Raw genomic sequence first — 17,613 nt, 5'->3', positions numbered from 1 at the left:
AAGTGATAAGGAATAAATCCTCTTAAATTTTATAATTAAGGAAAATGTCTTTTATGGTAAAGAATTGATAACTTAAGTTTTTATGTTTATGTTTTAATGAGGAAAAAATTACATACTAAACTTTAATATTATGTTAAAACTTCAAATAAATATTGTGTTTTTTAAAATGAAAAAAAAAAAAACTCAAAAAATAAAAAAAAAAAAGATAAATATGATTTCAGCCCTTAGAGGCATGTCACATCAGCTATTCCATATTCTGCTTTATATATTTATGTAGATTTTCTATTTTACTTTTAAAGAAAAAGTGCAAGCATAATATATTAGAAAAGAAAAAAAAATTAAAAGAATAAAGTTTATTTCAAATTTTATCTCAAAATTGTTATCTTTATAGGGGTGTGCACCTGTCACGCCCCGAGCCTACACCCTGGGCGTGACTGGCACTTGAGAACCATTGCTGGCCCCAAGCGAACCCTTGACCTGGCTTACTTACTCAGCGGAAGACTATATGCATTTATAATGATCAAACACTATAAATGTACTTTAAAAGAATAAATTGAACTGCTCAAACTAAACTCATAATGTTTTAAAAATAAACATTTAACTTAGCCAAAATGACAACTCAACTCTGAACATAAGTCAATAACAAAGTAAAGACAAATGACTAACTGACTGTCTATCTATGAAGCCTCTAATAACTGAGATGGATGTCGGGACAGGCCCACAACATCTTAATGAACTATCTAATACTGAAAGTAAACAAAAGGGATTCTTCGAAATGCAAAGAGGCTCACCAACAAACTCTGGACTGCTCACTGGATCAACGATGCGCTGGATGCCGATCCTAGTTACTTGCGTCTGCATCATAAAACGATCCAGGCCAACTGGCATCAGTACATTGAATGTACGAGTATGCGAGTTGGAATGCTAAACATAACATAGGCTTGAAAAGATTCTGAAAGAAACACTTACCTTGGCTCTTCTCAACTCATGAATACTTAACTGAACTCATTTCATTATAAAGCAGTTTAAAACAAGTGCAATATAAAGAAAAAGAAAACTGTTTAAAACATGTTGTCAACTCATAATCATTAAATCATAAAAGACATATCATGATCCCTCTCAAAGTCTACTTGTGCAATGCATGAATGAAGCTCCATACCCCTCATCCATACTAAGCAGAACCCCTTGAGGAACCATGCAATTACTGTTGTGGGAGTTTCTCTAACCGACAACCATCACTTAAGAACTATAGTGATGATACAGCGTTATTAGCCCCACGCTGCCCAGGCCATCCTATACCTTGCCGTGGTATAGGACCTGAACTACTAAGTGGATCCACTAGTCTATGCGAAAAGGATTCATCTAAAAAGTATGACCATTTTCTACCCATGATGGCTACATGGTTTATGGGGGTTGTGGGTTCTTTAAACGCTCTCTCATATCGGTGCTTAATACTACTCCCAAAATATGATACTAGCTCTTTATGTTTTGAAAACATTCTTCTTTCTGTGATTTGAGATTAGTGCTCAAAAACTATCTTGGAAATCTCAGTTTCCTCTCTTGCTTCATTTAGAAAGCGATTACTCTTTTCTGAAAACTAGCCTGAAGGCTCTTTGAAAATCTCAGTTTCCGTTCTTATTTAAATGTGAAAAAAACATTTTATATCTCTTTGAGAAATACTTAGTCCCCATATGTTTCTTTGAAGAAAAGAACTTCAACTTTACTCTTTACTGAACTCAAAACTTAAGTCTTAAAACAAAGTTAGAACATTTGTGAAAGACTTTTTGAAAACTTTAAGAACTTATCTTAACTTGACTCTTGACTTCTGTTGACTTTGATCTTAACTGCTCTTGACTTGACTCTTAACTGATCTTGACTTGACTCTTAACTGATCCTTGAATTGAATTATGGATTCAAGGATTAAGATTTGTGATTGGAAAGATCTCATGATGTTTAGGAATGACTTTGAATAGCTAAATCTGAGAAAAGTTACGAAATAACCGTCTTGAAACAAGTCCGGGACGTGGAGATGTTTCTGAATAAATGCTCGCCAAATTAATTTTTTGAGACAGAAGAGTCTGTGTCCTAACCGCGATACGGAGACAATTTTTCTTCACTGGGGGAGCAAGTCCGCGACGCGGACCTGAGCGCCAGAACCTACTCGACTTTTCCTTCTTTGCTTCCCAGCCCCAAATCGCCTAAACTCGATTATAGAACTCAAATTCAGTTTAGATCCCGATACCCAGCATATGTATTCAAGAACCTAACTCAATATAATCCTAAAACTCCACGTAAAGATCTCAGAAACTCCTCAATTCATTCCAATTTAAGAATAACATTCAAATTCAAGAATACATGTCAAGAACATCAACTTTCAAACTCTTTTAGGACGAATTTCACTGAACTAAACATGTTTGGCACGTGGGTGAATGAACCCACCGCTATTTGAGACTCACATACCTTGTAAGATGAATTCCTTGGCGAATCCACAACCAAAACTGATCGTTCTTAGTGAATCTTGCTTTTCCTCTTCTCCTTTCTCTTGTGTTCTTTCTCCAAAAACCCTAACTCTATTTCTCAAAAGTGTAAACTGAACTAACCCAGTTTTGACCCCAATTATTTTATTAAAAACGGATTTAATCAATAGGGCAGTGAAACGACTAAAATACCCCTTAAAAATCTGGATTGGACATTTCCTTAATTCAACAACCCAACTTCCAAAGGGCATAGCTTACTCATACAAACTCAGAATCGCGCAAACTCCACGGCGTTGGAAAGATTATTCCACGAGCTTTCCAACCATGTCTGAAAGTACACCTAACTCATCCTGAGCTAGGAGTTATGACCGTTTGAAGTCAACCAAAAACTCACTTTAACACCTTTACCAAATTTCCAGATTTTTAAATTCTTCCCAAAAATGACTATTTCCAGATTTGAAACTTCTTTCTAGTTCTTTCTAGTTGTGAGATGTTACAACACTATTCGGATTAAATCAAAAAACCAAATCAAATCGAATCGTATTTCAATTTGAATTGATTTTTTTTAAGTTTTTTGGTTTGGTTTTGGATTAATAATTTACTTTGTTTGGTTTTTTGTTTGGTTTCAGATTAAGAAAAATTAAAACAAAAATATAAAGGAATTAAGTTGGAGTTAACCACTTTTGTATATTTTTAGTTATTGTCTGTCATTATGATTAAATTTATATTTTATACGATATCTATAATTGATATGCTTATAAGTATTGTATTTTAAATTTTACTTGTGATTTATATTAGAAAGTATATTCAAGAGATTCAATAATATTACTTCTCCTAGTATAGATATATNAATGAAACTTGTTTGATGTTCCAGCAAAATTTAAAAAGTAAAGAAGAGAAGGAAAATAAGTAAAACAAAAAAGATGTCTGACCACAAAAATAATATATTGAGAAAAACTAACCAAACCATGAATTTTTCTATTACTCGCGACAAGAATAAACACATAAATAAAAATTGGTGGATACCTTTTACCATATTGTTTGAAATATATTGTGATTAGCTAATCTACTTTATAGATTAGTACCTTTCAAATTAAATTTGAAAAAACTTTTCAAATTCCTTAATTAAGTGATTAGGTATAAACTTTCAAATTAAATTTGAAAAAACTTTTCAGATTCTGTAATTAAGTGATAAGGAATAAATCCTTTTAAATTTTATAATTAAGGAAAATGTCTTTTATGGTAAAGAATTGATAACTTAAGTTTTTATGTTTATGTTTTAATGAGGAAAAAATTAAATACTAAACTTTAATATTATGTTAAAACTTCAAATAAATATTGTGTTTTTTAAAATGAAAAAAAAAAACTCAAAAAACCAAAAAAAAAGATAAATATGATTCCAGCCCTTAGAGGCATGCCACATCAGCTATTCTATATTCAGCTTTATATATTTATATAGATTTTCTATTTTACTTTTAAAGAAAAAGTGCAAGCATAATATATTAGAAAAGAAAAAAAAATAAAAGAATAAAGTTTATTTTAAATTTTATCTCAAAATTGTTATCTTTATAGGAGTGTGCACTTGTCATGCCCCGAGCCTACACCCTGGGCGTGACTGACCCTCGAAAACCATTGCTGGCCTCAAGCGAACCCTTGACCTGGCTTACTTACTCAACGGAAGACTATATGCATTTATAATGATCAAACACTATAAATGTACTTTAAAAGAATAAATTGAACTGCTCAAACTGAACTCATAATGTTTTAAAAATAAACATTTAACTTAGCCAAAATGACAACTCAACGCTGAGCATAAGTCAATAACAAAGTAAAGACAAATAACTAACTGACTGTCTATTTATGAAGCCTCTAATAACTGAGATGGATGTCGGGACAGGCCCACGACATCTTAATGAACTATCTAATATTGTAAGTAAACAAAAGGGATCCTCTAGAATGCAAAGAGGCCCACCAGCAGACTTTGGACTGCTCACTAGATCAACGATGCGCTGGATACCGATCCTAGTTACTTGTGTCTACATCATAAAATGATCCAGGCCAACTGGCATCAGTACATTGAATGTGCGAGTATGCGATTTGGAATGTTAAACATAACATAGGCTTGAAAGAGATTCTGAAAGAAGCACTCACCTTGGCTCTTCTCAACTCATGAATACTTAACTGAACTCATTTCATTATAAAGCAGTTTAAAACAAGTGCAATATAAAGAAAAAGAAAACTATACTGTCAACTCATAATCATTAAATCATAAAAGACATATCATGATCCCTCTCAAAGTCTACTTGTGCAATGCATGAATGAAGTCTCATACCCCCCATCCATACTAAGCAGAACCCCTTGAGGAACCATGCAATTACTGTTGTGGGAGTTTCTCTAACCGACAACCATCACTTAAGAACTATAGTGATGATACAACGTTATTAGCCCTATACTGCTCGGGCCATCATATACCTTGCCGTGGTATAGGACCTAAACTACTAAGTGGATCCACTAGTCTATGCAAAAAGGATTCATCTAAAAAGTATGACCCTTTTCTACCCATGATGGCTACATGGTTTATGGGGGTTGTGGGTTCTTTAAACGTTCCCTCATATCGGTGCTCAATATTACTCCCAAAATATGATACTAGCTCTTTATGTTTTGAAAACATTCTTCTTTTTGTGATTTGAGATTAGTGCTCAAAAACTTAGCTCAAAGACTATCTTGGAAATCTCAGTTTCCTCTCTTGCTTCATTTAGAAAGTGATTACTCTTTTCTGAAAACTAGCCCGAAGGCTCTTTGGAAATCTCAGTTTCCGTTCTTATTTAAATGTGAAAAAAACATTTTAAATCTCTTTGGGAAATACTTAGTCCCCATATGTTTCTTTGAAGAAAAGAACTTCAACTTTACTCTTTACTGAACTCAAAACTTAAGTCTTAAAACAAAGTTAGAACATTTGTGAAAGACTTTTTGAAAACTTTAAGAACTTATCTTAACTTGACTCTTGACTTCTGTTGACTTTGATCTTAACTGCTCTTGACTTGACTCATAACTGATCTTGACTTGACTCTTAACTGATCCTTGAATTGAATTATGGATTCAAGGATTAAGATTTGTGATTGGAAAGATCTCATGATGTTTAGGAATGACTTTGAATAGCTAAATTTGAGAAAAGTTATGAAATCACAGTCTTGAAACAAGTTCGGGACGTGGAGACGTTTCTGAATAAATTCTCGCGAAATTAAATTTTTGAGACAGAAGAGTCCGTGTCCTAACCGCAACGCAGAGACAATTTTTCTTCACTGGGGAAGCAAGTCCGCGACACGGACCTGCACGCCAGAACCTGCTCGACTTTTCCTTCTTCGCTTCCCAACCCCAAATCGCCTAAACTCGATTATAGAACTCAAATTCAGTTTAGATCCCGATACCCAGCATATGTATTCAAGAACCTAACTCAATATAATCCTAAAACTCCACGTAAAGATCTCAGAAACTCCTCAATTCATTCCAATTTAAGAATAACATTCAAATTCAAGAATACATGTCAAGAACATCAACTTTCAAACTCTTTTAGGACGAATTTCACTGAACTAAACATGTTTGGCACGTGGGTGAATGAACCCACCGCTATTTGAGACTCACATACCTTGTAAGATGAATTCCTTGGCGAATCCACAACCAAAACTGATCGTTCTTAGTGAATCTTGCTTTTCCTCTTCTCCTTTCTCTTGTGTTCTTTCTCCAAAAACCCTAACTCTATTTCTCAAAAGTGTAAACTGAACTAACCCAGTTTTGACCCCAATTATTTTATTAAAAACGGATTTAATCAATAGGGCAGTGAAACGACTAAAATACCCCTTAAAAATCTGGATTGGACATTTCCTTAATTCAACAACCCAACTTCCAAAGGGCATAGCTTACTCATACAAACTCAGAATCGCGCAAACTCCACGGCGTTGGAAAGATTATTCCACGAGCTTTCCAACCATGTCTGAAAGTACACCTAACTCATCCTGAGCTAGGAGTTATGACCGTTTGAAGTCAACCAAAAACTCACTTTAACACCTTTACCAAATTTCCAGATTTTTAAATTCTTCCCAAAAATGACTATTTCCAGATTTGAAACTTACTTCTAGTTCTTTCTAGCTGCGAGATGTTACAGCACTATTCGGATTAAATCAAAAAACCAAATCAAATCGAAACGAATTTCAATTTGAATTGATTTTTTTTAAGTTTTTTAGTTTGGTTTTGGATTAATAATTTACTTTGTTTGGTTTTTTGTTTAGTTTCAGATTAAGAAAAATTAAAACAAAAATATAAAGGAATTAAGTTGGAGTTAACCACTTTTGTCTATTTTTAGTTATTGTCTTTCATTATGAGTAAATTTATATTTTATACGACATCTATAATTGATATGCTTATAAGTATTGTATTTTAAATTTTACTTGTGATTTATATTAGAAAGTATATTCAAGAGATTCAATAATATTACTTCTCCTAGTATAGATATATTTTTTTCAAACTGCAAATATAAAAATATTTTTATTATTTTAACTTATAAACAAATAGTTAAGAAAATAATTTTTAATCTTAACCACCCACGCTATAAAAATATTTAAAACGCGTAAAATAAGTCATCCAAACAAAGTGGGGGTAATTTGGGTAATTGAGATTCTTCTCGTCCTACTAGGGTTTTAGGTGTCAATATATAAACAATTTTTTCTTCACATTCGTCTTCTTCATCTGTCTGCATTTCTTCTTCAGACCGTGAAAAGCAAAACCCTAGAAACTGGTGAGTTCCAATCTCTCTTCATCTGCACCCTTGTGATATGGTGCTTGCTCGTTATTTTTTGGTGTGATATTGTGCTTACTTGTTATTTTTTGCAATTGATAGAACAATGACAACAGTTCCAGGGCAATTAGTGTGGGAAATCGTGAAGAAGAACAATGCATTTTTGGTAAAGGAGTTCGGTAATGGTTCCGCTGGCGTTGTGTTTAGCAAAGAGCCTAACAATCTTTGCAATCTTCACTCTTACAAGCACTCCGGTTAGTTCACTAAGAGTGTTTAGATCTGGATTTTGTTTTCGTTCGATCATACAACTTCAAGTTGTTCATCGTTCCTATTTTATGTTATGTGATCTATTTAAGCTTGCAAAATGTTTAACGTTATTCCATTATTGAGATTGTTTTAATCAAAAGTTCTAACTTTTAATATTTCAAATTCATTTAAGGTTTATTTGGGGATTTGTTTTCTTGAAAAATTAAGTGTTTTTTCTTAGTATTTGGTGAGTAATCAATTAAATATTATCACAATAGCTGTTGTTGGTTAGCGGTGTCAATGGGTTGGGGTGGTTGGGGGCATTGGGTTGTTGGTTTGCTGTGTCAATGGGTTGTGGCTAAGTTGTGTGGACTCTTCACTTTCGATGATACACTAATTTTGGCGAATCCAACACGCACCCCTCGACATTTTTGAAGAGTACGAGCAACATATGGGTTGGGGTGGTCGGGGGCACTTGGTTGTAGGTTAGAGGTGTCGAGGGGTTGGGGCGGCTGGGGGCATTGGAGATGTGGAGAATATAACTTGGAATGTACTCATTTTAAAACTCTTTCTTAAGTAACCTGTTTTCCAAACAAATTGACCAACCAGAAGTAAGAAATTTGAAAAATAGTCTTCTCCCTACCAAACAAACCTGTAGTTACTCAAACTTTGAACTTTGATGTGATACCATCAATCTTATTTCCATTATAGCTAATATAATGCTAGAGTCAGTTCAACGTATTCCGTGTTCATCCAAATGCAATAAAATGATCCAATAATAGCAAAATGTGTAACCGAACCAGTTTGGGGTTGAGCATAGTTGATTGATATATTGCTTTGAACCCCTAGTTGTAGGCACACTAAAATGTTAGTTGCTTTATATTCTCTGATATCTTTCAGGGAAAACTTTTAGAATGTTGGTTTGCCATGCCTCAAGTTACCGTGTAATTGAGCTGTTGTAGTAATGACTATGTAGGCCTAGCAAACAAGAAAACTGTGACTATCCAGGCTGGAGGCAAAGATCAATCTGTGTTGCTTGCTACAACAAAGACCAAGAAACAGAACAAGCCTTCAACTTTGCTGAACAAATCTGCAATGAAGAAGGAGTTCCGCCGCATGGCCAAGGCAGTAACAAACCAGGTAGGCATTTACCTTATTTTACCATTGGACTGGAGCAAATATACTGTGCTCTTCGTGTGCTGATTTGGAAAATGAAATTGCTTAGGTTCTTTGTTACATGACCTAAACACGTTATGATCTTATAGTGCCAGTTATACTGTGTGAAGAAATTGTTAGTAATCAGTAGTGTAATTTACTCCAGAGCTAGAGAGAATTGCTCTCTAACTCATTATGTTGGCTATTGTTTGTTTTCGTCCTCAATAGTTATAGTGCTCTTGATGTTTGTCCACATTAATGAATTCCTCACTGTTTTATATCTTTACACCTTCTTTTTATGCATACTTTATGTTCTGCTTTTTGTATTGCCTGAGCCTATTAGGCTTTTACTCAAGGAATTCTTCAATAATTAAAACCTCATGATGATCTTTCTCACGTTACTTTCTTCGTTCAATTATTGGTCTGCAGGTTGCAGACAACTATTACAGGCCAGATCTGAAGAAGGCAGCCCTTGCAAGGTTGAGTGCTGTGAACAGAAGCCTCAGGGTCACCAAGTCTGGCGTGAAGAAGAGGAACAGGCAGTCTTAGAGTTGCACTGAGTGTTGCATTGTCTTTGCAATGACATTGTTGTTCTCCTGTCATTAAGTACCGAAGTTTTGATTTTCAATTTTATATTTGAATTCTTTTTTCAAAAAGCTATTGGTAAGGGGCTTTGCCCCGTGCGTTTGGATTATAGACTTTATGATCATTTAGAAAGGATCTGTTTGATTTGTGGAAGGTGTGATATTATATTGGACAGTCCAATTTGGACTCGGTTTATGAATGGTCACTTCCTTCTGCCTTTTATTGCTGCATTCCTTCTTAATGGATGATCCTATTTGAATTGTTGCTGTAATGTAATACATAAGCATTTAAGTTCTATGAAAATTTTGGAATAACTCTTAAAATCTATTTTTCATACTTGGGTACATAAGAAAGGTATTGAATTGTATATAGATTGGATTGCAACTTGGAATATGAAACTGAAGGAGGTAAGGTTCCCTATTTCAAGTTTGAAGAAGAAATAGAAAACCAATTTAAAAAACAAGCGTTTATTTAAACCAATCTCTAAATATTATTTGAAAATTGTGGTCGTAAATTGTCTGATTTCGGGTTTATTCCCCTGATTTCTGTTCATAGTTTCATAGCTTTGTTGGTGTTGGCCAAAATTCCTATCCCGAACCTTAAGAACATATTTGGGGTGTGACACAGTTCCGCTATTCGCACCCTTCACCTCACGAACTAGTTTGAAATTGAAGTAAGGCAGTATCAGGAGCCAGCCACACCTACCTTGTTCCGAGCCAGAGTTGTATCAGCTTGCCACATGGCAGCTAGGGCATGACCAATTCAGGTGAGTGAGGTTGTGACGGCTAGTAAGGTGACTAAAACTCTCTACTTCACGAGCTAATGTGCTATGACATGTTGCTCTAAATGGTTGATATCATGTAATGTGATAGACTATCTCAGGCAGCTAAAATTGGACTTTGCTTTGGGCCAAGGTCGATCTGCGTTGTAGTTTGAATGCATTCCTGCTGGCTGCTGCTACTGTAATTCGAGTATTGACTATTGCATACCCAGGCAAACAGACAACAGTGCCTAAAGGCCAATGAACTTGAATTCTGCTACTCAAAACAAGCACATTTTTCCTGAATAGATACTCTTTTTGTGTTTTCTTAAATCTGGTTAAGCACCACTTACTTGTCCTACAACTTTTGGCACAGTTCACTCAAATGCATATCAAATTCCATAGCTACGTCATCATAAAATACATAAAGCAAATTCTTAGAGCTTTAGACGCCAGACCTGTGTTGTAGTTGCAGCAACAACATCAGTAATCAACATGATGACTAAAGCCTTTTACCCCTTAATCTGCTGAGATAAAACATAGTTCAAAGCAGTTGTCAAGAAAGAGAAAAATAGAAACTAGTATTGCTGAGAGCCAAAGTTATTTGGGGGATAGAAAGACCTGATATCCCTGGTTGTGTTGTAGGTGTCCATAACTATAGAATTAATGGCAACAACATATGTAAATCAAATCCAACATGTGGCAATACAGAAATTGTATGATATTTATGCAGATACTATAGAATCAAAATAGAAAGAACTCATTTCTGGAAAGTTGAGAACAGAAATCTTTGACCCAAAGTAACAACCTCTAGTGGCATTGATTTGAGATAGAACTTAAGTTCTCTTACTACAATCAAAAATGCCAAACAGATTAATGAAGGGAAAACTAACGTGATATCTAGTTTTCTATTCCTATAGGCCATATAGAGGACAGTGAACTTCCATTTAAGGCCTTAGAAAAGAAGTATGCTAGGAGCTAGTCATGGTGTAGAAAACAAAGGACTTGCAAGAATATCTTTATAGTCTTGAACCTTGAACTATGACTGGAACTTGTTCAATAAAAGTAGCCAATAACTTGACCACCCACATTTTGCCTCATTGCTTCTTCGTGATCCAGAACTCCATTTGGTGTTGTAATAACAACATAGCCCCACTGCATAAAAAAATAATAGAAATGAGTTCTCTAAGTTTTAAACAGGAAAGGGAGGAATAGTGGACCTAAGTTGGATGTTAAAGCATATATATTCAATGCATATTAAAAAAAACCATGCTTTGCATTGCTTCATCACATCAAGCAACAAAGCGCTAGAATTTAATAACACGGCAAACAGGGAAACCAGGAGAACAGACACTAGAATAAAGACCCATATAGGTCCATAGGGATATTAACATGTATATATACAATCAAAGGAATTGTAAGAACTACCAAAAGAATATAGGTGGCTTGTACTTTGGTCCAAAGCCATTTTTCAGGCATCTGTTCCAGGATAATATGCTGAGCGAAGTGGAAAACCAACAAAAAGGTCTAGGGCTTTAATTTTCAGAAATCTCAAAATGTAAAAAAGAAGCCAAATAGATTATAAAACGAACCATCATTCCCTTATAATTTTTCCAAATGGATCACAAATCAGTCCACATTGGTACATATAATCCTGAAAAGCAGTAGAATAATTTAAACTGGGAAAAAGACCAGAAGCACGGAGGTTAGGGGAAGACATGTAAGTTATAGAAAGAAAACTGGTTAAAGAAGAGTTAGAATAAAGGAGTGATGGGGTCCAAATACAAATTCAGTCAGAAAAAAGATACAAGATCAAGAGGTTATCATGTTAGCATTGGTGAACCATCCAAATTCAAACAGAGAAAAGATACAAATGTGAATACTTACAACAAAGTAAATCACAACAAAGACAGAGATCTCAAAACTAAGAACTCATTGAACAAGACGTCACTTAATGTTCCATGTTTCTATATCTGATAAAAAAATCATGTTGAATGAGAAAAAAAAGAATTAGAGGGAGTACACAAACCTGACGAGTTGGTAATGTGCGTGTCTTGTAGTTCTCCATACTTGCAGCCTTGATGTCTTGTCTGTAGGTGAGAGCACGACAATCGTTAATTCTTCCAAGTAACTGAACAGTTATCTTACGAACTCTATGAGGATCATGCACTTCAAAGTCTTTGATATAACCTGAAAAAACAGTTAAAATTTAAGCAGCATGCAAAGCTTTATAACTTCATCGACTGGTAAGCATGTTTTTTAATCACACATGAGAAGTACCTCATGGTCTAATACACAACAGCCAAAACATAGTTTCAGATCTTTCAAGGTTGAGTGCCAGTAAAAATCCACAAGCAGATTAATGCAACACTAACCAATTTATCCCCCACATAGTCAAATAATCTAAACAGAAAAATTATTTGGAGGCTTAATAAACAGAAGAACTAGCAATCAGCTTTTAAATAATACCCCTCCTGTCCCATTCTACATAACACTGTTACTATTTGGAGAATTAAAAAAAACTTATTACATGATTACAAGTTTTTCTTCAAAGGCTTTGTATGTAAGTATAATTTTAAAATTTCGATATGTAAACTCAATTTAAAGATTCATAAATTGATATTCAATTCATTCTAAACACTACATACTTTAACCTCTGATTCAAATCCCAGTTCTTTTAAGAGTGGGGAAGAAGGAATAATATAAATAGAATTGACGCGAAATCATTCTGCAACAAATTACACCCTCATGGAAAGCTCAAACAACATAAATTGAGGCATTGGATGACAAACGCATAATACATAAATAGACACTTAAAATTGGCCTCAGTTGGTAAGTAAGTACTCTAACTTCAAGAGTGCACATCTAACTCCTCATCTGACAACTAAACGCTACAACTTGTCCCCATTGTGTTTTGTGGACACCCGACGCTGATGTGACACATAATTTTTGGAAGGGTCTAGATGATCATTTTGTAGGCTAGACTGTTAGAGTGCTCAATTAACATAGTGGAGACGAGTTCAGGTGTCTAGTCATGCACTCTCCAGTTGAGGCCAAGAGTGTTTGTTTATGTATTATGTTGACAACAGAAAAAGGTTTTATCAAACAAATACTTCTAAGTTCTCATTGTACAGACTGTTATTTAGTATGTAATTCTACAATAGGTAAAATTTCTTGAAGAAAGTCGGAATTCATCCAGAAAATTAGAGTGCTTTAAAAACAAACAGCTCTTCTTAATCATTTTACAATGTACTCCACCATTAGAAGCTTATACAACATAAATTTGTAAAATTTTCTCTAATTGAAACGGTATTAGGAGATGTGGTTCATAGTTACCTCGATATTTCATAATTTGCAGAAAATTAGCTATGACATTGGAGACAGGTTGGAGCTGAGTCGAAGCAAAGCCTCTCTTTTCAGCATTCACAATTGTACGCAATGCATCGTTTAATATTCGCCGGCCCATTTCCACCGGCGTTCTGATTCTTCTCCGGCACCAATAAACCACCTTTTCGGAAATTTAGAGACCCGAAGTTGTAACTGATGAGATGGTGTATTTTGTTTGGGCCGTCATGCAAATGGATATCACAGAGGAAACAAAGAGCCCATCTTAGAGTACCTTAAAATTCACTTGTTTCACACTTTGGAAAATCACCCCATATATTTAGGGAAAACTACATGAATTGAACCAATTAATTAAATGGGAAAATTGCGTAGCGAAGCAAACTTATACTACTATCATAGCTAATGTTTATTTATATTATCATTCGCAGCCATTTAATTTCGGTAATTACGTTTTTCAATTCTCCTTATTTGTATAACCGTGTATAGCATTCTTTTCCTTATATATAAATGGCTCTATTCTCTCTCTTCAATTACTTTCCCTTATTTTCTCCTTTATTCTCTCAATCAAAATTGATTTCAAATTTTGAAATTTTCTATCATTCCTTCTCAATCGTGATTCCTGATTTATAGGTAATTGTTTTATAGTTAAATTCTCTTTACATTTTATTTTTTTCTGTGATTTCATCATTTTCCGATTTGTATTTATATATCACTGGAATTTTTTTGATTTTTCAGATTTTGAGATTTGTATATCTAAAGATGAAGATGGTGAAACATAATTTGTATAAAATTATTTGTATAAACTTTTGAAGTTTGGATCTACACTATATTGTATATTTTCATACAAATCCAGTTTGTATATACGAATTCAATTGTATATTTATGAGGTAAAAGGAAATCTCATTTTAGTTTTTCAAATAAATTACATTTTACTATAAGTCTTTGTATTTGGGTTTGGTTTGGGTAAAATCTATACCCATAGTTGTATAATAATATATTGTATAATTGTTATTCAAATTGTATAATATTATTTGTATAAACCATTCAAACTTGGATTTACTGTTGTATATTTTTTTGTTTTCACATCTACTCTTAAGGTTTGTTGTTTGTATAAATTCATATATTTGTAGACACATTTTCTCTAAAAACTATCCCCTCGATAACGTAGTCAATGTAACAATTTGCATCACCCCATTTTTTAGAATGTATTACCAAAATACAGATGGAAGACATTCTTGTATAGACAGAAATAACTCATGTATACATATACAAACACGAATTCAAAAATATACAAACACACATTCAACAGACAACTTTTCCACAAAATAAATAATGTAAAATTATACATATACAAAATATACAAGTCAACAATCAAATTATACAAGTCCACAAATCAAATTTATGTCAATTATACAACTACAAAAGTGATTAGTTAACTTATACAAATAACTTTTCCACATAATTATTTACACCCAACAATCAATTATACACATACAAACACTAATCCCATCAAGTCTAATTATACACATACAGACACTAACTCATACGATTCTACAAATAACATAAAATTATACATATACAAAACATACAAGTCTATAAACAATCATTGATGAATATATTTATACAATTACGGACGTATACTATTTGACATAAACTATAGTAGATTATACAATTGAATTCTACTTTTATACATTTACGTACTCAAATTGCATATATCAAGTCGTCTCTCCCGATCAATTCAAATACAACTGAAAACAATTTCTTCAACCAAAACTTCAATTATCAATCGAGTAATTATACAATCATGGATAAAAATTAGTTAATTCTCGATCTATTAGAATACAATTGCAAACAACTGTTAGAATGAAACTCCAATTATTAATGGAGAATTTATACAATTACATATACAAATCAGTTCTATTGCTTTGTTTTTTCAAGTTCCTCATCTACATGAATGCAAATCAAATACACAAATCAATGCAAATCAAATATATGTTTCTAGCCGAGAAAACTAAGTTGTCGCCGAGATTGAATCAGATGTACGAAGATGAAATCAATTGTATTGTACGAATAAGATATAACTTTGTAGGAAAGTCTAACGAGCTAATAGTGAATTAAGAGATTTTATACCTTTTCCAAGCCGAGATTGCAACCATTAGCTTTCAAAAAATTTGAATTATATTCAATTTTGTATAAAACTTCGAAAAAAAGAGAATTATACAGCCGAATGCCGATCAACGCTATAGCAACTTGAAAATACAGCTACGGTTAGTAATTATGGAAACTTTAGCTAAGGAGAATAATTAACTTAATTATGATAGCTATATGTGAAAGTTTCCCTAATTAAATTATTTACCTAAATTAGATCCAAACTATTTATCCCTAATGGACCAATGCCCCAAACTATTTACATTCATACCCCCATTGTCATGCATAAAGATAATTGATATTTGATACCATCAGAGTATATATATATATATATATATATATTCTGATGGTATCAAGGAGGAAGTGAAAACTAGCTAAATTGATACTTGATACCACCAGAGTATATATATACTCTAATGGTATCAAGCATCAATTATCTTTTTTATTTCTACCATAATTTTTTCAAATTGCAATTTCACTTCTTCCTCATTCTTCACAATGACATTAACCAAATAACGCCATATACCTAGTGTTTCATCTAAACCACGAATAGCCAATGCTTTCAGAAACTTCTTGTGTTCCTCCCAAGTCCATGCTGAATTTGAGGTCATTTCTGCAAATACAAAGAAATTGAAGAACTATGATGTTTGATATTGAAAAGGTATATAGCAAATTAGCAATTGAGAAACACAAATAGAAAAATATAAATGATGTGCCTAAAATTAGTCATAAATTAATTATAACTAATTATCTTATATTTTCTTGTGATTAATAGATTTTTTTTTTCAGACATAAGATAAGTATGCCAAATCAATTTATTTATTTTTTGAGATAGTAACATATATTTTAGGACATATATCAAGTGAGGATAAGAATGTTAAGTTTTAGTAACTCGAAATAAGTAGTCCATGTCAGAAAGTTTATCCTATATTAATTGCTCTATTAGAGATATATATTGAGTGTTGGTAAGAAATTTAAATTTTAAGATTCAAAATAAGTTTTTTCTAGTTCATACTATTCTAAGAAAAATAATTATGGTCTTCTGGTGTTATTTTTTGGCCAGGAATGGTTATTTTGTATCATTTTCTTAAAATATGGTTAATGTTTGTCAATTATGTCTTAGTTGATATAGTGCGTCATTTATAATTAAAGAAAACACACTATATAATTACACAAACATTCCTATTATATTTAATAATTCTTCCTATAGTTTTAAAAAATTATGTATTGTCTCATTAATTGATAATTTCATATCAAATTTCAAGTCAGATACACCTAAATGTATGTATTTTTGCTACCAGATACACTTTAAAATACATATTCATAGGGAGAGAGGTGTGAGAGATAGGAGAGAGGCGAGTGAGTTTTGAGGGAGGCGAGAGAGAGAGAGGGTCTATGTATCCTTGATACATGTGAATCTCACTAGATACATGTATCTGAGATACTAGATACATTCCAAATATATTCTGAAATACATTTACAAAGGGAGAGACAAGCGAGAGAGTCTGATACATGTAAATCCATTTAGATATAGTGTATTTGGGCCAAATTACACCTAATTTTTACCCATGTATTCGTGATACATGTATCTGAAGTCAGGATTCTGATCAAATTTGTAATATTAAAAATTCGCGTAAAGAAAAGTAATTTGCTCTTAAACTAAAGAAATTTATGTTGTTTGTCCTTTATAACAAGCCTTGGTAAAGGCCCATATATCTTGTCAACAAGCTAATGAAACGATAGCCCTTGTCATCATCTAAATGTAGCTTCCTAAGAAGCCTAAATTCTTGATTAAGCCAGGAAAGTTGCACTTTGGGCCGGATGACTAGTTTACTATAGAGATCTTTACTTAAGTAGTTTTTATAGTGTAAAATCTAAATTACCTTCTATCCCTATTCTTTTTCTAATTACACTAATCACATGTTCTTGAATGCTTGGTACTTTGTAATTGTAGATAAGGAAAGTATTGAAAATCATATTTACTCTTCCTATTTCTAACCATTGGGAAGATTCATCCTAGATTATTCCAGCAAATAGCATAATCGTTGCTAGGGAAGTATACTAGCGACCTACCCAATTTATTGTAGAAATTTTTGCGATCAATG

At 33.2% G+C, this 17,613-nt stretch overlaps 3 protein-coding genes across 3 annotated transcripts in view; 2 read left to right on the top strand and 1 right to left on the bottom strand.

Moving 5' to 3' along the window:
- The window catches only part of LOC125862484 (beta-galactosidase), a 299,954-nt gene that overhangs the window by 115,700 nt on the left and 166,641 nt on the right, over positions 1 to 17,613 (top strand). The window lies entirely within an intron of this gene.
- Positions 7,130 to 9,483, top strand: LOC125862496 (60S ribosomal protein L28-1-like). Its single transcript, XM_049542584.1, has 4 exons — positions 7,130 to 7,269; positions 7,372 to 7,523; positions 8,492 to 8,655; positions 9,100 to 9,483. The coding sequence occupies exons 2-4, from the start codon at positions 7,376 to 7,378 to the stop codon at positions 9,217 to 9,219; spliced, it is 432 nt and encodes a 143-aa protein (XP_049398541.1). The 5' UTR covers positions 7,130 to 7,269; positions 7,372 to 7,375; the 3' UTR covers positions 9,220 to 9,483.
- LOC125862500 (40S ribosomal protein S15a-5-like) lies at positions 10,697 to 13,524 on the bottom strand. Its single transcript, XM_049542586.1, has 3 exons — positions 13,352 to 13,524; positions 12,045 to 12,205; positions 10,697 to 11,170 (listed from the first exon to the last, which is right to left on the bottom strand). The coding sequence occupies exons 1-3, from the start codon at positions 13,479 to 13,481 to the stop codon at positions 11,072 to 11,074; spliced, it is 390 nt and encodes a 129-aa protein (XP_049398543.1). The 5' UTR covers positions 13,482 to 13,524; the 3' UTR covers positions 10,697 to 11,071.

The sequence above is a fragment of the Solanum stenotomum genome, chromosome 4 (assembly GCF_019186545.1).
Source record: "Solanum stenotomum isolate F172 chromosome 4, ASM1918654v1, whole genome shotgun sequence".
Lineage (NCBI taxonomy): Eukaryota > Viridiplantae > Streptophyta > Magnoliopsida > Solanales > Solanaceae > Solanum > Solanum stenotomum.
Note: the sequence above shows the minus strand (reverse complement) of the source record. Positions and strands in the feature narration are given on the sequence as shown.

Excerpts from the sequence above, each read along its gene's own strand:
- LOC125862500 (XM_049542586.1), bottom strand. The coding sequence starts at position 13,481 with ATGGGCCGGCGAATATTAAACGATGCATTGCGTACAATTGTGAATGCT. Across the intron at positions 12,206-13,351 it reads GCAAATTATGAAATATCGAG|GTTATATCAAAGACTTTGAA; the intron begins GTAACTATGAAC and ends CTGTTTTTTCAG. Across the intron at positions 11,171-12,044 it reads GCACATTACCAACTCGTCAG|TGGGGCTATGTTGTTATTAC; the intron begins GTTTGTGTACTC and ends TTTTTTATGCAG.
- LOC125862496 (XM_049542584.1), top strand. The coding sequence starts at position 7,376 with ATGACAACAGTTCCAGGGCAATTAGTGTGGGAAATCGTGAAGAAGAAC. Across the intron at positions 7,524-8,491 it reads TCACTCTTACAAGCACTCCG|GCCTAGCAAACAAGAAAACT; the intron begins GTTAGTTCACTA and ends ATGACTATGTAG. Across the intron at positions 8,656-9,099 it reads CCAAGGCAGTAACAAACCAG|GTTGCAGACAACTATTACAG; the intron begins GTAGGCATTTAC and ends ATTGGTCTGCAG.